General features: G+C 42.4%; 1 protein-coding gene and 1 long non-coding RNA gene across 3 annotated transcripts in view; one reads left to right on the top strand and one right to left on the bottom strand.

Annotated features, from left to right (window-relative positions):
* The window catches only part of Pip5k1b (phosphatidylinositol-4-phosphate 5-kinase, type 1 beta), a 261,079-nt gene that overhangs the window by 98,543 nt on the left and 140,249 nt on the right, over nt 1-22,287 (top strand). For both annotated transcript variants that reach the window (NM_008846.3, XM_006526763.4), the window contains exons 2-3: nt 13,642-13,728; nt 18,209-18,277. In NM_008846.3, coding sequence (NP_032872.1) covers nt 18,209-18,277 — 69 coding nt within the window. In that variant the 5' untranslated portion in view covers nt 13,642-13,728. The remainder of the gene's footprint in view (nt 1-13,641; nt 13,729-18,208; nt 18,278-22,287) is intronic.
* The window catches only part of Pip5k1bos (phosphatidylinositol-4-phosphate 5-kinase, type 1 beta, opposite strand), a 33,177-nt gene continuing 19,034 nt past the window's right edge, over nt 8,145-22,287 (bottom strand). Inside the window, exons 4-6 of the long non-coding RNA NR_167769.1 lie at nt 15,514-15,846; nt 8,772-8,864; nt 8,145-8,643 (exon numbers count right to left, since the gene is read on the bottom strand). This is a non-coding gene — a long non-coding RNA (phosphatidylinositol-4-phosphate 5-kinase, type 1 beta, opposite strand). The remainder of the gene's footprint in view (nt 8,644-8,771; nt 8,865-15,513; nt 15,847-22,287) is intronic.

Here is a 22,287-nt window from a genome sequence, read left to right as displayed (position 1 = left end):
TTATTGGTAGATCTGAGAGTGACTGCAGTCTAGGGTGAACCTAGCACCTATCTAGGTGAGTTGGGGGTGGGGAGTGTTGACCTGGGGAGGGTGATCTTAGCAAAGGAAGTGATGTGTTCTGCTGGGAAGTCCTCAGAAGAGAGAAGCACTCAAGATTGGCTCACCAGGTCATTGAGAGGCTGCTTCAAGGAACGCAAACACACTGGAGGCTCAAGGCAAGAGTCCGCTAAGAACCTGCCATGCTGTAAAAGAGTGAGCTCTTAGGAATGTTGTTGACAGGAAGCCTAGGAAGCCAGAGAGCCATCTATATATAAGCTCTTTGCCCTGAGTGGGCTGTGTAGCAGAGAGGGTGGCTGGGCAGAGCATGGTAGCATGCTGTACAGAGCCTCATGTGTTCTGGGGACTTAGGAGCAGTGATTGGATCACTCTTGCCCTCTGCTCATTCTCCACACAAGAGTGGCCCACAACTAGCAATAACACTGAATGTACAGAACAGGTGCTACTTGCCAGTGACGCATCTGGTCTGTGGATGTTGGGCACTCCTCCCAATGCTGGCACAGGGCACAGCTCTGTTTCTGACTCTCAGATGACGATGCTGTGGCACAGAAATGGAGCTGTTTGGCTGAGCCATGCAGCTTGGGGGTTGGGAGCGGGGCGGTGCCATTATTAAAGCTGGCAATGTGGCTGCACAGACTGTCTCAGCCACCCAGCTAGCATACTTTGTCCTGTTTTATAAATGGAGTTACAGGTGGAGGTGGAGCTGATGCCAGGATTGTTCTAGCGCGTGGAGAGTCTGTCTCTGTCTCAAGTTAAAGGGGGTTTGACTGTAAGCGTGAGAGGCTTACAAAGAACTCTGAAGAGTGATGCACGCATTATAGACCCAAGGCCCTCCCAACCCAGCAGCTAGCTAGGAAGAATGGTTTGACATAGCCCTGCTGCAAGGACATAGGGCTCTGTCTGTCTTTCTACAGTCTGTGATTCCAGCTTAGCCCTGCCTCCGCAGGACCTGACATGTTGTAGAGGTTCTAAAGAAACACAGATGTGCTGCCTTAGCCTAAGCCGAGTCCCTCCTCCACTCTCATCTGCCAGATTGGGCAGTGGTAAGAGTTACCTCTGGGCAGAGAGAAAGATTCTCTCTCGGGAACCCTACAGCCTTCAGTAGTCAGTAAAGCTTGAAATCCTACAGACGTCCGACTTGAACCCATGCTTCCCAGCCCCAAACAGACAGAGCCCAGAGGCAGAGCTGTTCCCACTGCCCACCCATCATGGGCTTTCTTCCTTTGTGTCCTCAGATGGATTCAGAACTTTGGAGTTTCACCTCAACACTACCACAGAAGTTTCCAACTGCACTCTAAAGCTGGTCTTCCATTATATCTTTTCTGCTCTTAAGAGAAGGTTTTTTTTTAAACAGATATACTTTATGTGTGAAGTATGTGGCTGCCCCCCAAGGCCACATACAAGGTCAGCAACTGACCACTCGCTCAGCTTGACCCACCCTGAAGGTCAAGATCGTCCTTCCAAGGTCAGGCCCCTTCCTGCCCCACTGACAGCCTTTGTAACCTGCTCTGGCATCCTGTAGCTCTTTGGGGCTGCAAACTCTGGATCTCTGTCACCTCCCTCATCTCCACACTTTCCAGTTCTGCCTCCTTTTGGCCTTGATTTCTTCAATTCAGTCTCTGGTTCATTGACTCATTCAGCCCCTGGCATGTCTCAAACCTACACAGAGCCAAGCACATGTCAAATGCTCTGTCGAAATTTTAATAGTCAGTGATTAGTAACTGATTTGTGATTTATTGGCCTGGATTGATTGATTGGTTTGTTTGTTTGTTTGTTTTGGCATTTAAATTTTTACTGCATTTTTTAGAACATTACACATAAGCCCTCTGACTGTGATGACCGAAGTTAGAGGCAAAGCCAAGTGGAGGCATTAGCTCCTAATCCTGCTAAAGACATCCTAGTTATTACATGCACTTGTGTTTTGGCTTTTCATTTGGGTTCCTTGACAACGGGCACTTTCTTTCCCTTTGTTGTAATCCCCAGTGGGCCTTGTGTAAAGGAGCCCTGAAGTAGGTGACGAGTGAGGTGTCCTTGCGGAGGAACACACCTTAAGTCGTCCTTCTTATACTTCTTTCCCTCTAACTAGATATTTACATTTGTGCATGGTTCAAACTCACTTTTGTTCATTTATTGCCTGTTGCACTGGTTAGTTTTATGTCGATTCGACACACACTTGAGTTTAGAGAACTTCATTCAGTTCAGGATAGGCTCTCAGCGCTGGAGAGGTGGCTCAGTGGTTAAGAGCACCGACTGCTCTTCAGAGCAGAGGTCCTGAGTTCAATTCCCAGCAACCACATGGTGGCTCACAACCATCTATAATGGGATCTGATGCCCACTCTTTTGTGTGTGAAGACAGCCACACTGTACTCATAAAAATAAATAAATCTTGAAAAAGAAAGAAGAAAAAGGATAGGCTCCCACCAAATTGGCCCATAGGCTCCCACCAAATTGGCCCATTCTCTTGATTACTGATTGATGTTGGAGGCGTAGCCTGTTGTGGATGGGGCCACCCCTAGGCAGGTGCTCCCTGATAATATAAGAAAGCAAACTGAGCAAGGCAGTAAGCAGTACTCCTCCATGGTCTGCACTACAGTCCCTGCCTCCAGGTTCCTGCCCTGCCTGGGGTCCTGCCCTGACTTCCCCTAGTGATGGACTATGACCCAATAGGATGAAAATAAGCCTTTTTTCTCTCCCAATTTACTTTTGGTCTTGTAGTTTTATCACAGCAATAAAAACCTCAACTAAGATAACAGTCAAGTTTATTATTAGCCCCGAGTCATAGGAAAACACTAAAAATTTCCCAGTTCAACATTTCCCTCCTGCATATTGTTTCCCTTCCCATAACTACATTTTTCATCCTCTCCCGCAAATGTCTTTCCAACTCCCCCACTGTGTTCTTTCAGACTTCCCACCAGGCAGAGGCTCTGACAACTGGTTCATTAGAAATTCTTTGGGGTCATGGACCAACTAACTATCTTTTATCGTAATCTTCTGGCCTGTGGGAGGCTATGCTGCTTTGCCTTTCTCAATAGAAGACAAACCCATCCTATAAGTACTTTGTAGACTGCATCAGGAGCAGAGCCAGGCAGAAGACCTGGTTATTTAACTCTAAGACCAAACATTTGTCTTCTGCTTATAACTGACTTTATATGCCTGTGGTTTGTCCTTGAGCAATTTCTGGGGCATGGACACTTAAGGGGGCATCAAAAGCAAAGTGTAGAAGGCAAAGAAATGAGAAGATACACCATACTATAAAGATTTGATACTTTGAAATCAGTCATTGGTCAAATGTCATATAAGAAGTGAATGCGAGAACATAGAAGAATTATATGGGAGGAGTCACCATTTGAGGTTTGTTGTGATTATCCCCCAGGGGGGACTGGGAAGATATTTTTTAAAGATATTTTAATGTTAATATATGCCTTTCCTACATGCCATGGCTTTATATGTATTTACTCTCCTGACTTTTCTTCCTCCATCTGGCATGCCAGCCAAGTGCGCACAAACACATTAGGTCTTTGTGTATTTAGGATTTAAAAGCGAGGTTGGGGAATATCCGGCTGTGGTGGTGTTTCCATGAGAGACCGAGCGCGATGCTGGTCAGAGGACAGCACATGACTCGTAGCTGTTTGTGCCAGCAAGTTTCTTCTGTCGGTTGCTTGTGGTGAAACGGCTTTGAAAGGGCTTATGAATTCTTTCGGCATAACCTTTGTTGGGAAAATGAATTACAAGTGGTTCGTTTTATGCCGAGCCTTTTGTTATCACCATTTAAAGCCATCCTGTTTGTTCACTTTGTGAGAGCTATTCTGCGGGCTGATGAATGTGTTTTATGAGAGAATAGAAGAGCCTGCAATTTGTTTTGATTGATCTTCATTTGGATTCAAAGAGAGCAGGTGCTGCCGTTTGGAATTGGTTTTGGCAGTGGCTCGGTTATATAAATATTAGAAATACAGACCAAAGCTTCTTTTAAATTATCTTTCTCCATAATGTAGGAGAGCTTTACGTTGAGTATTAAACCCTGTGGTTCTATTTTTACAACTTCTCATATAAACATGTTACATACCATATGTTTGAACATATGTATGTATATGTGGGCTCCATTGTGCAGATGTATAGCATGCAGATTTTCCATACTTCTTTAAAAGTGTATGCAGATATTATTCTCTCTCTTTTTTATTATTCACTTAAAAAATCTAAGAATGTGATTTCTGAATATAACAAGACGCTTTATTTTTTTTCTTCTAGTCTGAAAAGTGTAGACAGTTCTAGCTTTAGAAATTATGTCAAGGGTTGTTTTCAGTTGAGTGTGGTTTTTGTTGCTAATCTTTAAGCCTTCGAGAGTGACCCATTGGAGTTTTAAATCTTTTTTTCCCTGCTTTTCTGCATCTTTGTTATTGTTGTTTGTTCCCAAAAGCCCCATTGAGGGCTGCTGTGCCTCTCCTCAAACACATGGGGCAGATTATGGAAGTACTCCCTTTCCAGCTAGACTATGTACTTGCCCACATAGCTGCTCTCATCTTGTCCTCTGCAAACCGCCTTTGTTCAATGTCTGTGCTCCTCAGATAAGCAAATGGAACGTTCTGTGACACCCCCCCCCCTAGACTGGACTGACCCAGTTCCTCCTGCAAAAATCCAGAGCAGAGCTCATGGCTCACTGTGTCTGAGCTGTCTGCATTCCTCTCTCCCTCCCTCCCTCTCTCCTTCCATCCCACTGTGGTGATTTCCTAGTGAATTAGGCCCTGTCTTTGTCCTTATGGCCCCAGAGCCAGGCTCACTACCTGACATGTGATACTCATTAAACGTTTATTGAAAGAATGGGATTATTTGTTGTTTTCATAATGAACACGAAAAGAGAATGATTAAAATAAAAAATGATTAGCAGTGACATCCACACATACTCTGTCTGCTTTCTGTTTTGAGGAATTTCGGAAATGTGGATGTACATACAGCCTGAATGGCGTGAGAACATTTAAATATTGCTATCTTATGGAAGCTCAGTTTCCAGAGGGCAGGAACACTGGGAGGATTAAATCCCTGATATCCCCTTCTCACTCCAATCAGGATCGAAGTGAGGCTATTATCAGAGGAGCCTGGCAATGCCACCAAACCAGAACTCCCTACCGGGTCAGCACAACTCATGGTAGGAGAGAAGGGGATGAGAACCAGAGGTCACAGAGGGTCAGCCGCAGAGATGGACAAAACCCTGACTATAAAGCCTAGCTCACCCTTAGTCTTAGTCTCACTTCCTTGGTGTCTAATGAGCTGTTTGTACTTGTCCTTAGAATCCTTCACCTCTTGTATATTTTTGCTGACCTACTTAGATAATTAGCCTCTTTCCCCATCATTTGACCTTGCCTCAAACCCAACTATGGCAGATTAAAAAGAGCGAAAGATGTGGACCTAGCTAGGAATTGGGGGTTGTAGGCTTCCTCATGTAGTACTCCAGCATGGCCCCTAGGTACAATGCAACATCTAAAACCTTCAGTAGCTTTAAACCAGCTCCCCTTCCACCTTGGAAATTAAGAACGCCCTCTAGGTTCAGACTCAGTAATGCAGAACACGGTTTACATGAAATAATTATGTAAACTAACTGTAGGCTAACCTTTCAGATGCATTTATGGATTTAGAAATGCAGTGTAACTTTTATTAGTCTTTGGGTTGTTTCCTTTGGGGAGTAGAAGGCAGGGTGTTACCATGCTATAAAGAACATAAGATTTGAAGTCAAATGACTCGGAGGAGCCAGGTCTCAGCTCTGCCCACTCTAACCTGGGCTTCAGGCAAACTGCCCAAGGTCATGGCCCCTCTTCCTGTTACACCTGGGCTGCAAGGGCAACAGTGGAGCTCAGCAAATTGGTTGTGAGCCACTGAAGTTCTTTTTTTTTTTTTTTTTTTTTTTTTTTTTTTTTTTTTGGTTTTTCGAGACAGGGTTTCTCTGTGTAGCCCTGGCTATCCTGGAACTCACTTTGTAGCCCAGGCTAGCCTCAAACTCAGAAATCCACCTGCCTCTGCCTCCCAAGTGCTGGGATTAAAGGTGTGCGCCACCACTGCCCTGCACCACTGAAGTTCTTACCATAAAAATGGTAAGAATGCATTGCCAGCCTCTCACGCTCCACCTTTCCACTGAGAGCCACAGTTCTTATGGCTCACCACCTCGTGTCTACCTTCCGGCTTTCATTTTCCTTTCAGTTTTGTTCTTTGTCCTGGCTCGCCCAGCCCCAGTCGTTCCTCACTCTGGATCATCTCTGAAGTGGACCTAGCTGGGAATTCACAGGGGATTCACCTGCCTAGCTCAGGGACTCCGTGGTTTAGCAGGCTGGCCCTTGGGAGCCCCAACTGTAGTCTAACTTCTGCATTCTGGGCTCGCTCTTAGCCAAAAGGCTGAGAAGCTATTACAGGCCACGTTGTTCAGCCTTCACCACGTTGCTCAGGCTCCAACAGACATCTCTGCTTTTGGAGTCTTTAATACTATCTCATGTTGAAAAGATCAGCAGTGGCTTCCTGCTGATACCCATCTTTAACTACTACCTCTTGCTTAGTATTTTGTTTGTTTGTTTGGTTGGTTTGGTTTTTCAAGACAGGGTTTCTCTGTATAGCCCTGGCTGTCCTAGAACTCACTCTGTAGACCAGGCTGGCCTGGAACTCAGAAATCCGCCTGCCTCCGCCTCCCACGTGCTGGGATTAAAGGCATGTGCCAATTTGGCCTAGAACTCACTATAGATACCAAGATGGCATTGATGTTAGAGATTCTGCTGTGTCTGCATCCTGAGTGCTAAGATGTGTGCTAACAGCCCTTCTCTAGCTTTTTCCCCGCCCAGCACTTCAGTAACCCATTCCATGCATTACATTCCTTCTCTGGACTCCATGTAGTTATGTTTTCCCTAGTGGCCTCTGGCAACACTCTTGAAGTGGTCGGTTACCTATATTTCGTTTACTGGTTAGCGTGGTTTAACATGGCCTCCGAGCCCGTGAGGCATGCTGAAAATGATGCTTCCTCATTCTTGTTGTGCGTGGGTAGTAATTAGTCACTTGCTTAGGTGAGTGGCCCAAGGATTTGAGTTTTCGAAAATTCTCACAGCACACCCACACTGAAGTAGGGGGTCCTTGAGGTAGGAATGGGGAGCATTCCCATTCCCTAAATGCCTCCCTCCTACAAGTCAGCCTTCCAACAAGAATACCTGCCCTAAGAAAATTAAAAATGGCTGCATCCCATCCGCTTTATGAAACAAGTATCAAAATAGCACACTGAGGGCTAAAGAGAGGACTCAACAGCTGAACGCCTGTATGGCCCTTGGAGAGGCCCTGATTTCAGTTCCCAGCCTCGCATCCAGTGGTTCACAACCACCCGTAACCCCACCGCCAGGATGTCTGATGCCCTCTATAGGCAACTTCAATTCATGTGCATAAACCTCCACATAGATACATGCATGTATATGATTAAAAATAATTTGTTACTGTTTGAAAGCTAAATTGAGGAATGTTGAGAAACTGTAATATGAACTGAGATAATGTGCATAACACCATTCATATGTCATAGCATGATGGCCGACACTGGTAGACCTAGCACTTGGAAGTCTGAGGCAGGAGGGTCACTTTGAGCTTAGGAGTTTGTGGATAGACTAGTATCATATTCTCTTTGAAAATATTTTTTTTAATTTAAAAAGATAGTATCCATTGTTTACTATTTCTGTGCATGAGAAGATAAGTGTGTGAGGGTGTGCAAAAGTGTGTGGGTGCAGGTGTGTGTTAGCGTGTGTGTATGTGAAGCCAGAGGTCAGCCTCAGGTATTCCTCAGGATCCATGTATCTAGTTTTCTGAGACAGTCCCTTTGTGGACTCTGGCTTACCAATTGCACTGTGCTAGCTGGCCAGTGAGCTCCAGGCGCTACCTGCCTGCCTCCACAGCGCTAAGATTACAATCATGCGTCACACTACTTGGTATTTTACATGGGTGAAAGGATCAAACTCTGGACCTTGTGCTTATGCTAGAAGCACTTTACCAACTGAGCCATCTCCCAAGCTCCTGAATTATTATTATTTTTTAAGTTAACAGAATCTGTATGTACCAGAAACATGAGCAAATAATCAAAGTTATGGAGAAACGGAAACAAAACCTTTTATTTCCTGGCTGTGTTACGTTAACCAACATTTGTTGTTTTTGTTAACCAACTTTTTTTCTCAGCATCTTACTATATACAATGTAATATAGCTTTGTTTAATTTCAGAAGTCTTTTTTAAAATGAGATTTTACTTGGAATCATGGGTCAGACTACATCCTCAACACATTTACTACAGAGATTATTTCCTTAATTAATTAGTCATTGGGTTGTCTGCACTCTGTGCCCTTGCAGACACTTGGAATGCAGCCCTGTCTAATTCTCATCGAAAGGTCGGTTGTGGACAATGCCATTCCTGGAGGACAGCCTGGAGGATATGCAGTCTGTTCCTCACTGAGAGACAGTTTAAATCTTCCTCATGGTTTGTGTCAGATCACCAAAGAGCTGCCAACCGAGGTCGCCACATATTTTCTTCTTGTCAGTTTCATGGTACCAGGGAAGATCTGCAGGCCCCATCATCAGAGATTTTTGAACTGTGAATTGAAAAAAGAAAAACACACAGCTTTCCTGATGAAGAAGAGTGGAAAGATGGAAACAGGATCGAATGAGGGACACAATAGAGTTGGATGAAAGGGTTAGTAGGCTCAGAGCCTTCCCCTACCTGAGAGAGACATATATTCATGAGGATGTCAGATAGTTCTACACATGGAGTGAGTCCCAGTAGACCAGCTATGTGCTGCTCCTGGAGGATCAACTGGAAGTGTTTCCATCAAATGAGAATTGAACCAAAGGCATGAGGATAGGGAAGGGGGAAAAAAAAAGAACACAAAGAAAGTGGTAAGCTGTAAACTTAATCAAATGCACTAGGTACTGTTTGCTTTGCTTTGATGAAATACTGGACAAACGCCGCCTAAGGAGAGGAGGGGCTATTTTGACTCACAGTTGTAAGGAATACAGTCTGTAGACTTAGAGAAGGCATGGAGGCAGGAATGTGGTCACTTTGTATCCCTTTTGTATCCCTTTTGTATCCCTTTTGTATCACTTTGAGCCAAGACTGGCCACCGCAGGTGCTTGGCTCACTTCCTCCCTCCCCCTTTGCATTTCATCCAAACCCCAGATCGTAGGGTGGCCCCACCCACCTTCAGGATGAGTCTTCCTTCCACAGGGAGTCTCTCTAAAAACTCTTACAGACTCCTAAGGTGTGTCTGCTCCATGATCCTAAATCCAGCCAAATTGACAATGATGAATAACTGTCACAACTTATGATCAAGTCTAAATGATGCTAAGTTGAGCTGTCAGTTGTTAAGACTCGTTGAAGAGGAAACAGCACTGTCTGTGAGAAGTGTTTGGTAAATGGTATAGAGTGGGGAACGAGAGAATTAAAAAACATGCCAAATGTGCCCGCCTGTAGTTATGGAAGAGAGGAAAGATGCTACAGGTTGGCTTCTCTAGAAACACGTGCTGGAATAGAATGTTGGGTACATGATATTTATTAATAATTAACTGTGTTGTGCTCTCCGCAAAGATATGTCGAAGTCCTAACTACAAGTACTTGTTCATGTGATCTTGTTTGGAAATGGACTTTAAAAATATGATCAAGTGAGGATGACATTGTTGGATTAGGCTCTAAGCAAGAATGGCTCAGGCAATAAGGAAATGTCACACTTAGATAGGGGTACCTGGTGACCATGCTGTAGGGTCAAAGAGGCTACAATTGGAGAGAAAGAGTATAAACCAAAGACTGAAGAGATGGATGGGAGAGACAAGTTAGGGAGAGGCAAGGAATGGGTCCACCCAGAGCCTCAGAGACATCGTGGCCCTGTTAGAGCCTTGAAAACCAGGGAAAAACAAATTGGCCACTTTAAGCCAGCTAAGCTAGCCTGTGCTCCTTTGATAAAGCAGCCCAAGAAAGCTAAAAGGAACGATGAGGAAATGGAAGGAAATTCCTACACAGAAGCCACAGAGCCTGGACTGAGTGTCTGAGAAGAGGCCTTGTCATCTGACACAGAAAGGGCTGCCCAAGGAGGCTATGACCTAGGGTGACTGACTCCCTGCAGAGGCTTACCCAGAAGGAGCTAGCTGTAAGCTGAGATGTTTACTGACTGGACCACCACCACCCCAACCTCCCATCCCCATCCCGCCAGGCTAGCAGCTCATGCTTCCTGGAAGAAGATCTGATTGGTAAATCTTTGAGTCTGCTACCTTAGGCCACGAGAAAGATAGCAGGTATCAGGGACATATATAGTCATTTTGGTTTTACCAAAACAACTATGGTTGGGGATATAACTCCGTGGTAGAATGCTTACTTACCATGGGAAACGTCCTAGGTTTTATCCCCAGCATTACAACAACAAAAGGAAGATTTAGAAAAAAAAATTAAAGTAGAGAAATAACTATGAGAAAATATATGTGAAATTAAATGTTTAAATTACCAAGAAGAAAAAAAGAAGAATTGAATTATAAACTAGATAAATCCAGCAAAGGAGTGAGAAACAATAAATACAGTAACAAGTGTAATTAATCATAATGTGTTTTGGAAACAATCCAAACTATAACTTTTCACAACAGATATTTTTAAGTGGCAAAGTCAGATTTTTTAAAAAAAAAGTTCATCTTAAGCTATTTATAAGAAATCCTAGTAAAAACAGACTATCTCGAGCTGCTGGTAGGACCAGACTCAATCTGGTGCTTTGGTAATTTGGCTGTTTGGTTAAAATATAGAATAGCAGATTTGGGGATGTAGTTCAGTGGTAGAGTAATTACCCAGCATGCATCAGGCATGATTCCCAGTAGAAACGGGGGGGGGGGGTTGGGGGGAGTGTGCAGGGAAGCCTGCCCACACTTTAAACCAGGTGGGTATGAAGATGCATATGTGAAATTCAAGTGCTTTGGAGTCCAAGACAGGAGGATCATAAATTCATGGATATATGAATATATATATAGCAAAATCCTGCTTCAGTTACTATTATTTAGTGAGCCCTGCATTGGATCCTCAACACATCGGTGGCCAGCGCTGTAGAGATGAAGGCAGAGGATCATACGTTTAAGGGGACTGTCAACAACAACGACATTATAAGTTGCAGACCAACCTGAGCTGCATGACACATCATCAGAACAAAAGCCAACACCTAATGGGGATATCATTAGGGCATTGAAGAATGCTATGTACTTTTTTCTTAAAGGAACAAAACAAAACAAAACAACAAAATATACCTAACTTTTAAACCCCTTCAAAAAGAAGGGATATTTTTGGCAGTACTGGGAATTGAACCTATAACAAGGCTATACTACTGAGCTGTCTCTAGCCCAAGGAAGAGCTATTAACAGGAAATGCAAAGGTATTAGCAATAAAGTGGAGGGCATTCTACAAGATGTCTCCCTGAAGCCACCAGGTCCTTTTGAATGGCCAGATTAAGGCTGATTCTACCAGTTCAAGAGTGTTGGAGTCAAATCATGTCTTGAAGGAGATTGAGAAACAACTTGAAGAAGGAGAACATCTGGAAAATTGGTGATGTTATGCCTTTAAGGTGGTGGAGGCCCTGTGATCAGCAAGCCACGAACCAGGGTGGCTGACAGAAGGAAAGGAAAGGATGGGAGCTTCCTGTCCTAGACATAAAGGCCAACTTCATCATAGCTCCATCACCATGGCAGACTCAGCCTTGCTGGCTTTGGTGGCTGGTAAAAAATGAATCCTCAGTCAGCTCTCCTTTTAAGACAAATTAAAAATCACTAGAAACATATATCCGGTGGTCAAGTTACAACTTCTTCAGCTTCAGCCTGGGAAACCTAAGCTGTGAGGAACTTCCCTGGGCACTTTGGAAAATCAGGATGAAACGTGCCGATATCCATACACTCCGTTGTTGGAACCTAGACTGAAACATTAGCAAATAGCAGGACTTAATTGTTCGTAAGTGGGTATGACCAAGCCTGCGTCTCCTAAGCTCTAGGTGAATAGAGCCTGGTGGTGTGCTGCCGTTTTGTAGAACGGCACACAACTGTGCATGAGCAAGCTAATATGGTCAATGTTGTTTGGAGTAAGTTGAGTTTCAGGATGAAATAAGAACTGTAAATAGCTCTTCCATAAAATAATATGATATATATATATGTGTGTGTGTGTGTGTGTGTGTGTGTGTGTGTGTGTGTGTGTGTGTGTATAAAACACTAGGAATAAGAAAATAGATGTTACTCAGAGTATAGATGGTTTAAAATAATTCAATAACTATAATGGGAAATATTATGGAAATAAAATTTTAAATCTAAGTAAAATGGATGATTTCCTAACAAATTATAAATTCCTAAAATTTTATCCAGAGATAAATTACAAATCTAAGAGTTTAATAATTATAGAGCGAAAACTGATGGCACATAAAGACTTCCATGTAATTACATCCATCAACTCCTTAGTACCAAACCCTGATAATGAAGCATCCAGTGTCAGTAATGGGTGTATACTTCATTTATTTTTAAGATCTTGTGCAGAACACAACTGCAGTTTGTTCATGAGAATATTGTTGATTTCATGATGAGAGGACACCGTTTCAACCTCTGACTCTTCCAATCTTTCTGTCCCCCTCTTCCATAAGACTCCCTGAGCTTTTGGGGGGTGGGTGGGCTGGTATAGATGTTCCATTTAGAATGTCTGTGGTCACTCAATCTCTGCCACACAGTTATTTTTAAATAGGAAAGTACGCACATACTAGTACTGATAAGAGGAAGTGGAAGAGAGAGAGAGAGAGAAAGCAAGAGAACATATGTTCAGCAACAAGCATGGAGGAATGGGTATTTTTACAGCAATGAAAAATGGTTGACATTGATTGTCTCTAGGGGGAAATGTGTGGAAGAGCTGGTTTACTTACTTTATACCTGTCTACAATTTAAAGGGTGGCACGGGTCTGCAATTCCAGATACTGAGGAAGCTAATGTAGTATTATTGAAAGTTCAAGGCTACTTGGAAAATGTAGCAAGGTCTTGCCTAGACATTCAATAAGGTGTAGTTGCATGGTAATGTGCTTGCCTGGTACATGGTAGCCAGGTTCAACCTCTAGCTCTGAAAAAGGAAAGTTACAAGCTGATACCGCCTCTGTGTTAAGGGTAATTATAGCTACTGTTCGCAGTGTATCAGCTAAGCAACTCTGATTAAAAAAAAAAAAAAAACCAGTCCATTTGTCATAGAACTAATGCTGAGAGATTTACATGTTAAGAAAAGAATCCCCTATGAAAACTGATAGGGGGACATCCAGTGCAGCCTCTGTGATTTGAATGGCTGCTTTTATCTGTTGGAGACTCTGATCTGGAAACCGATCACCGCCTTTGCTGCAGCAAGTAGGGACTTGCAAGTTTAGTTGGCTGCTACAACATATTCACTACACATTGGGTCCTGTGGTTTATGCTCTTGCTACCCACATTATCGATCCTTCATGCATACCCCTTCCTTTATCCTCACTACTCAACCCGAGAGCCACATCTGATCCTTTGGGGAAGAGGAAGTGTGGATATCAATAAATATTGACCTGCGATCTCTTCTCTAACAGGAACCTGGGGGAACAAAAGCAGTGTCAACGATGAGCAGACCACCCGTCACCACCAACTCCAGATGACTTGCCATTTTCCTTACAAAGGTAAGAAAATATATTCTATATCCATAAGTAATCCTGACAGATGCTCTATAGAGACTTTAATCTTTCTATAGTATCTTTATTGATGTACCGAGTTCAGGACATTTAACTTTAACCATATCAAATTTCAAACAAACACCAAGCAAACAGGACATGGAAAGTTTTAAATGTCTTCTTGTGTGTGGAGGGACAAAGCATGGTGGGGGTGGAAAATGCCATGAATTACTGGTGCACGGTTAATTTTTAATCACCTTCAAATTCTCCCTAATTTTAAACAAATACTCAGAGAACGCAGCACAATACTAAAAAGGGTGCTTGGTGCATTTGCAATTTCATCGTTAGGCAATCAATCACCAGTACTTTTCAGGATATCTTCCCTCCTCTCATTTGTAGAGTTGGTATGATTACAGTGTTGTCATGTATGCCTGCTTTGGCTTACACACTTGCAAGTGCGTATTGTACCCAGTGCAGAAACATAACAAGCCTAGGACAGAGAGTAACCCCCACAGTGCCCATTTTAATAGTTCTTTGTAGTTTGCTGGTATGGGGCTTATTGCTGTCAACTTGAGAGGTCTAGAGTCTCCAAGGAGACTGGCCTCTGGACCTGCTTGTGGGGGATTATCTTGATGGTATTGACCGAGGTGGGAAGACTGTCCACTGTGAGTGAGATTTTCCATGTTCCCTATGTTCCGTTTCTGGACTGTATAAAATAAGAGTACGTAGTCCATTGCTTTCCCTGCTTTCTATAGGCACAAAATCAGTCACTGCTTCAGGTACCTGTGCCTTGATTTCCCTACAGTGACAGACTGTAGTTTGAACTAAAATCAGACCTTTCTCCCTTAAGTGGCTTTTGTCATAGAAGTCTATCACAGCAACAGGACAAGAAGCTAAGAGCCTATCCCCAACCATTCCATTTACCTCTTTGACTTGGGTATCCCTCGGTAATATTGTGGTGTTTTGTCAAACATCACTCTATGATTATATGAAATCTCAAATATTTTTAAAAGAAAGAAAAATTAACAACTTTGAACTCAGGTGACCCTTTAGGGGGTGATAAGTTGGGATATCAATAAACATTGATCAGTGATCTCTTTTCTAACAGGACCCCAGGGTAGGGGTCAGAAGCACTGTCAACAATGAATAGCCACCCCTCCGCCCCCCAGCCCCCCCCCCCATCACTTATTTATTTGCTCTGTGCTTCTCGAAAGGAATTTAAATGAATTGAATAACCTGGCTCATTTCTCACCTCCTTCCCTAATGGCAAGTCAGGAGTGATTTACAATGGAATGAAAAATACTTTTCTTTGCCTCTCTTTGCTTACTGCCCTTCATTCATGCCACTTAAACCATTTCCCAGAGATTGGTTCTCAACTCCCCACAGAGTGGCTGTTCCTGTTTCCATCTTCAAAGCTGGGGGTCTGAGAAATGTAGCTACTCAAGTGGCATTCTTCAGGGAGGGCCTCTGTCTCTTGGCTCTGTTGAGCCATGTTGGCTTTTTATCCTGAGCTGAAGGTTAACTTTTTATCCTGATATTATTAAGTCTTACAAGCATTTTAATCTTCCTAGCATTTTATTCAGAACCCATAAAAATATTATTCTAAGAAACTAGAGAAAAAGTCAATTCCTCTTTAAACAAATGAAGCCGATGTTTTTGTGAAACTGACGTCTTTGAAGACTCCCAGTTCTAGAATGGACAGGTTGAATAGACCCCCTATCTGAAAGCTGAGAAGGCAAGTCAGGGGTTGTGATAGCAGTAGACCTGGTGAGGTGGACTCCTCTAAGTCATTACCTTCATTCTTCTGAATGGCCTTGGTCATGTCATGCACACATCAGTGCTTCAAGTTCAGGTGTAGAGACACAGCTGGCAAATTCTTTGGTACCACGAATACTGAACTGATTAAGAGTCCAGGACTCAAAGGTTTGTAGGAAAGTCAGAAGATTTATCTCCCTGGTGGTATTAAATGTCCTTCCTGTAACTTAGGATCCTATAGTGAGTGCTCTTGGAGTAGAAGGTAATTAGCAAAGAGTTTCAAACGGAGCAGTGTGCAGAACTGAGAGACTTTGGAGCCTCAACCTTAGATCATAAGTCTTCGTCAAACCCCTTCCCTCAGGGCTCAGGGTTCTATAAGAAAAAAAGAGGCAGAAAGATTTTAAGAGCCAGAGGTAGGGGAATGACTCTAAGGAGAGCATCTTCCAGACCCAACAGGACTGATCTGATTCACAAAGACAGTCATAGGACCACCACAGGATCAAACCAGACAATCTCAATATTGAAAGATGAAGCAGACACAAAATCCCACCCCTAACCAAGAAGCTATTTGCAATTGATTTCTACTGGGAAAATGAAAACGGGTTTTATCTAATGGTGTTTCTCTGAATATATCAACTACACTCCAGTGCTGGCCCCAAGCCCGGGAGTAGTTGGCCAACACAAGTCCGATTTCCGGTTTGGTTTGGTTTGGTTTGTTGTGCACATTTTGTTATTTATTTATTTATTTATTTATTTACTTATTTACTTATGGATTGGTTTGGCTGTTTTGTTTTTTCCTAATTTTTTGAGGGAGGAGACATGAAGTTGGGTGGGTAGGGAGATAAGGAATATCTGGGAGGAGTTAACGGAAGGAAAAAGAATATGACCGAAATAGAATACATGAAAAAATTTTTGTAATTTAAAAAAATTCTGAAATATTATAGCTTGTTGATGATACAGATGCCCTTATTTATCACAGAAGTAACTGGCTTTAAATTTTTTTAAATGCTTTAACAACAAAAATAACAGGAAGCAACAATTACTTTTCCTTAATATCTCTTAATATCAATGGTCTCAAATCCCCAATAAAAAGACATAGACTAACAGACTGGCTACACAAACAGGACCCAACATTCTGCTGCTTACAGGAAACCCATCTCAGGGAAAAAGACAGACACTACCTCAGAGTGAAAGGCTGGAAAACAATTTTCCAAGCAAATGGTCTGAAGAAACAAGCTGGAGTAGCCATTTTAATATCGGATAAAATCGACTTCCAACCCAAAGTTATCAAAAAAGACAAGGAGGGACACTTCATACTCATCAAAGGTAAAATCCTCCAAGAGGAACTCTCAATTCTGAATATCTACGCTCCAAATGCAAGGGCAGCCACATTCATTAAAGACACTTTAGTAAAGCTCAAAGCACACGTTGCACCTTAAAGTTAGATATGAATGCCTATGAAAAGTGATCACAAGTATACGATTGACCACCCACTGTCTCTCAGCGAGAGAAAAATATTTTAAGTGCATTTGAAAAAATTCACAAAATTAATAACTATTTTTCAGTTAGTAAGACTAAAACCTCCCTGTGTCACAATTTTTAAACAGATTAAAAGGCACGTCACAGCATGGAAAAATACAAATAATGAGCTTAGTGACGAAGTAATAGTCTAAAAACTTAGGATTAACAAGGAAATTACTAATACTATTAACAATTATGGGTTTAAGAATCAATAATTAAAATACTAAGACCCTAATAGGTAGATTAGCAAAAGTCTGAGAAACACAGGAGGAAACAGACAAAGGGCTACCGTGGTGGGAGGGAAATGTAGTCCTCACTCAGTGAGGAGTCTGTATTTGACCCGACAGATTATCACAATATAGTAGCTGTTGTTGCTCAGAGAGGCAGGCTTCCGCTCACTCCAGATATGGCTATGAGCAGGCAGAGAGTTCTTGGAAGGCAATCTGCTGATATTACTCAGAGCTTTAAAGTGTTAATGCTCCAGTATGACTTAGTCATTCTAGGAATCGAGTCCAAGATAACACTGATAATTGTCTGATTTTGCAGAAGCAAAATGTTTGAGCCACAACTATCCATCAGTATTAGCATCATTAACTAAAGGACTGACACACAATTGGATTCACACCGTGATGTCTCCTTGCACCTAAAAGAAAATATTCTTTTTCCAGCGAGGGTTTTTTTTTTTTTCCAATCACAAAAGGGGCACGGGCCTATTACATCAATGTTCACTGAAAACACAAAGATGATATTAGCATTTTTCATATCAAAATGCATATGTCAAAAGATAGAGATGAATGTGCTAAAATGTGAATCATGGGGGGGTGTGAGTGTGACTGTGTGTGTGTGTGTGTGTGTGTGTGTGTGTGTGTGTGTGTGTGTGTATGTGTGTGTTCTGGTTCATAATTTTGGTACTTTCCAGATATCGTTACAGCTCTTACAACTGAAGCAAAACTAAATTTAAATAGCTTGTAACAAGAAATCTATCCACATGATAAGAGCCTACAGCATCTTGCTTCAGACTTAGAGAGGTGGGCGTACTCCGAATAAGAACTCTTGGATTTTCTTTTTCCTCTGCCCACCCTGCTGAAACAACAGCAGTAACAACAACAACAAAACAGTGTCTAAAATATATGTTGCTTGTTCGTGGCATTATTAATATGCTGCACTAGAAAGGAGCAGTCAGAATTCACAGGGAAATATCTCTCTTTCCCAGATGTCGTCAACTGCTGAAAATGGAGACGCCGTACCTGGAAAACAAAACGAAGAAAAAACCTACAAAAAGGTGAGTTTTAGTGCCGTTCTGCTGTTGTGGGATTGAGGACTTTAGACCTTTCCTTCCTGTGAAACAGTTGTTAACTGTCTTACTTTCTCTTGCGGCTCTACTGAATGAACAAAACCTTGGTGGCTTAAGTGGCAAAATGTATCATCACATAATTGTAAGGGTCAGAAGTCTGGCAGAGGTCTGACAGGTGCCCACAGAACTCCACTCCTTCCAGAACAGCTAGGGGAGGACTGGACGGCTTGTTCTAGCCAGTTACTAAAAGTTCCCCGAGTCTCCACTATCACACTTCCTTCTGTCTCAAAGCCAGCAGTGGCTGTCAGGGTAAGGTTGGAAGGCCATACCCTTAATCGCCTTCCTAGATAAGGAAAAATGATTTATTTTATTTTATTTTATTTTATTTTAAACTTAGGTGATCAGAAACATTAATGTCCACTAGCCTAAACTCTTGGTTGCCATATAGCATAGCATATTTCTAGAGTCAAAGGATTAGGATATGGCTGTCTTTGAGAGACATCTTTCTGCATACCCGGATACCATGTAAAGACAGGTGAGGGGAGAGAGTTATTTTACTGCCTTTATTCTTAATATTCATAGGAAGAAGACCCTCTGTGGTATATGAGATCCTGTGTCTAGTATATGAATCCTTTAACTTACTTTAAAACAAAGGAATAAGCATGAATTGCTTTCACGCCATGCCTCTTTGAATCCTCTAAAATTTCATGTCTTTAGTCCATTTCATACAGACCTCTTTTTCCAGGCTTCCCAGTGTATCTTACCAGTCTTTGAATTTGATACATTTTTGCCTCTAAACTAATCAAGCTAATGTTAGCATTACTGTTGGATAAAATATGACCCTTAGCAGCACTGTCCCCACTTTTTTTTTAATGCAGTGTGAAAAAATGGCACAAAGACTTTTTTATTAGATATTTTCTTTATATAGATTTCAAATGCTATCCCGAAAGTTCCCTGTACCCACTTCTAAGTTAACTTTATACATTACAGCTTTTAAAAGTTCTTGCCTTCTTCTCTTTGGGGCTATTGATGCCTGTGTATTATAGATTTACTATATCCCATTTTTTTGTTTCTACTTGCTCTTTTTTTGATGGACAGCTAGTGAGAACTTTTCTCCAGACGTCTGTTCTGACCATGGACTCTGGTCATGAGTCATGTGAAATGTCGCTTTCCTAAGTGTCCTTTTCCTGTGGATCTTTTTAACTCTTCTTTTCAACTCAGAGAAACCTAGAAATATAAACATGGAGATTGCTATCTCCGGTGATGGTGCACTCAGGAAAAAGATGTGTCAGGATGAAGACTAAAGAATTCCATGATGGCCCGGGGGGAGGGGCATGCCTTTAATTCCAGGCAGAGGCAGGTCGATCTTTGAGTTTGAGGCCATCCTGGTTTTACAGAGCAAGTTCCAGGACAGCTAGGGCTACACAAAGAAACCCTGTCTTGAAAAACAAAATATACAAGCAACAAAAAAAGTAGAATTTCAGAATATCAGGTCTTATAAACTCTGTAATCCAGCCAAAGATAGTAATGACAATTAACTTTAGACACAGATGGGAAACTGGTTGTTTCTTCTTTACCCGGTAAGCATGGCAACAGAGTAGAGACACTAGCCTATCATCACTTTAGGGTAGCTTCCGGCAGTATCCTCAGTCAGCATCAAAGTACACCAAGAAATCCTTTGTCCTATGAACTGAATAGAAAGAACATAATCACCATGCCTTGGGGGTTTGCCCAGTGTGCCCTGGTCCAAAATGTAGCAAAGCTGGAGGATTCTACAATCAAAGGAAGGGCTGGTGAGATGGCTCAGTAGTTAAGAGCACTGACTGCTCTCCTGAAGGTCTTGAGTTCAAATCCCAGCAACCATCACAACCATCCTTAATGAGATCTGACACCTTCTTTTGGTGTGTCTGAAGATAGCTACAGTAGACTTACATATGACAATAAATAAATCTTTAGGCCAGATCGAGTGGGCCAGGAGTAAGTGGGGTTGGAGCAGAGGTCCTGAGTTCAATTCCCAGTAACCACATGATGGCTCACAGCCATCTGTACAGCTACAGTGTTCTCATATACATAAAGTAAATAAATAAATCTTTTTTTAAAAAAAATCAATGAATATTTGATCCAGTGAAGTTGGGGAAGTTAGAAAAATTTTAAAATTCAGGTGCTGTAATAATTCTTTATAGAAAGAGACAAAAGAAAGGTAGAAAGACTAGAACACAAGTGCACATGTGCACACACACACACACACACCAATAATGTTTTAAGAAACACAATAATATATGAATCTTTTGATGATCTGATTATTAAGAGAAATATAAGAGATGCGGGGATTAGCCCTTAATCAGTGTGGTATTGATGGTGCACAGCACACAGGGAACACCTCATGGAGACATAAAATTTATATTTTGGAAATGTGCACAAATATTGGAAATTATGCCTGCTATCTCCCCACCCCCGGCTCTAGGAATACATCAAGTGTACCTTGCATTCCTCTGGATGTGTCTCCAAGTGAGGTTTCTGCCTGGTTCTGAAGCTCTGATAAGGCAACATGGCTCTGTTTAGTAAAGAGACTCGGTGATCCACTGTTTATTATGACAGAAAACAACCCTGGCTAAGGATGTCCCCCTGCCCCATCCACTGCCTGTAACAAGAAAGACCCCAAGGAGTCTATAAAACTGTTCAGCTGACTGAGAGAAGTGAACCTCAAAAAACAGCTGTGGGGCTCAGTAGCCTCTCATGAGGTGGTGAGAGAGGAAGCCCCTGAGGATTGGTGTTAACTAGCTAGTGTTAACCTGTTGCTTTGGGTTTTCTGTACGGGGCTCCAGGTTAGGTGGGCAGTAGCTGCCACTACCCAGCATCTTCAGTGTAATGATTTCCACGAGTTTTAGGGAACAGTCAGCGTTTGTGAACTCTCTGCTCGCCTTGTCTTGATCACTTACACCTGAGTGCCGAGCTGGCTGCTTTTGCTTCTTCCGATTGCCCGTTTCTCTAATTTATTATCAATTCTTGGCAAGGCCAGGAGAAACTAAACATAAGCCCATAAGGTTAATGTCTTCAACTGAAGACTAAAGCCAGTTGGGTATTAGCTACGGAAAGCAAACATGTTGCCCATTAAGGCAGGCATTAGTGGCTGCCTCTCTGTTTACAGAGTCTAGGATTTCCACTCTCAGTTAATTTGCTGAATGTCTTCCACTAGCGTTGTAAACACAACAGCCTACAGGAGCCAGGAAGGAAACAGGTTTAACTATGGGATCCATCATAAGGATGCATGCCTTTCTTTGGGGATGGATGGCACCGAGCTGCTGCTAACAGAACTGGGTGTGAGTGTGGACCTCAGCCTGCCTCTACGATCATTTTTTTTTTCTTTTTAAGGAAACAGAAATACAGATCCCGATGTGAAATCTTTTTAAGTTTTTAATCATCAACTAATTCAGAAGTTTGCTTTTAAGTTCACTCGGGGCGAAAGAGCATGCCAGTGGAACGTTTCTCACCTGCAAACTGAAACAGTCTGTAAACACAGACACATTCTTGATATAAGAAAGTGAAGGAGAAAAGAAAAGTCCTTGAGACCACGTCTCTGCTTCCCAAGACTGTATAATTTACTTGGAAGAAAACAGGTCGTCCCACGTTAACAAATAAATACATACATACAAACCCAAATCAGTCTTAAGTGCCAAGACAATTGGCAGACATTTTTGTTTAAATCCTCACAAGTCCCAAGTAGCTGGGAGCTCCTTGTTGTCTTCCAGGCTCTCCCAGCTTCGAAACTGGGAGAGGTTTTTGCTGGGGTAAAACTCTCGTGATTGTTTATTTACTTTCCATCACTCCTTTAGTGACTGCGCCTGCTAATTTGCTTACTTGTCTACGTGATGGGCCTTCTGATGAGCGTGACACACACTTGGATGAGGGTGGCTCGCCGGAAGGACAGGAAAGGCCAACTTGAACTCAGCCCAGTGTCGGTAGCTGAGGCACATAGCAGGTGGCAGTGTGGGGTTGAC

This window comes from Mus musculus, chromosome 19 (genome assembly GCF_000001635.26).
Source record: "Mus musculus strain C57BL/6J chromosome 19, GRCm38.p6 C57BL/6J".
In the NCBI taxonomy this organism is placed as follows: Eukaryota; Metazoa; Chordata; class Mammalia; order Rodentia; family Muridae; genus Mus; species Mus musculus.
The sequence above is the reverse complement of the archived record's forward strand: the minus strand, read 5'-3'. Positions and strand labels throughout refer to the sequence as shown.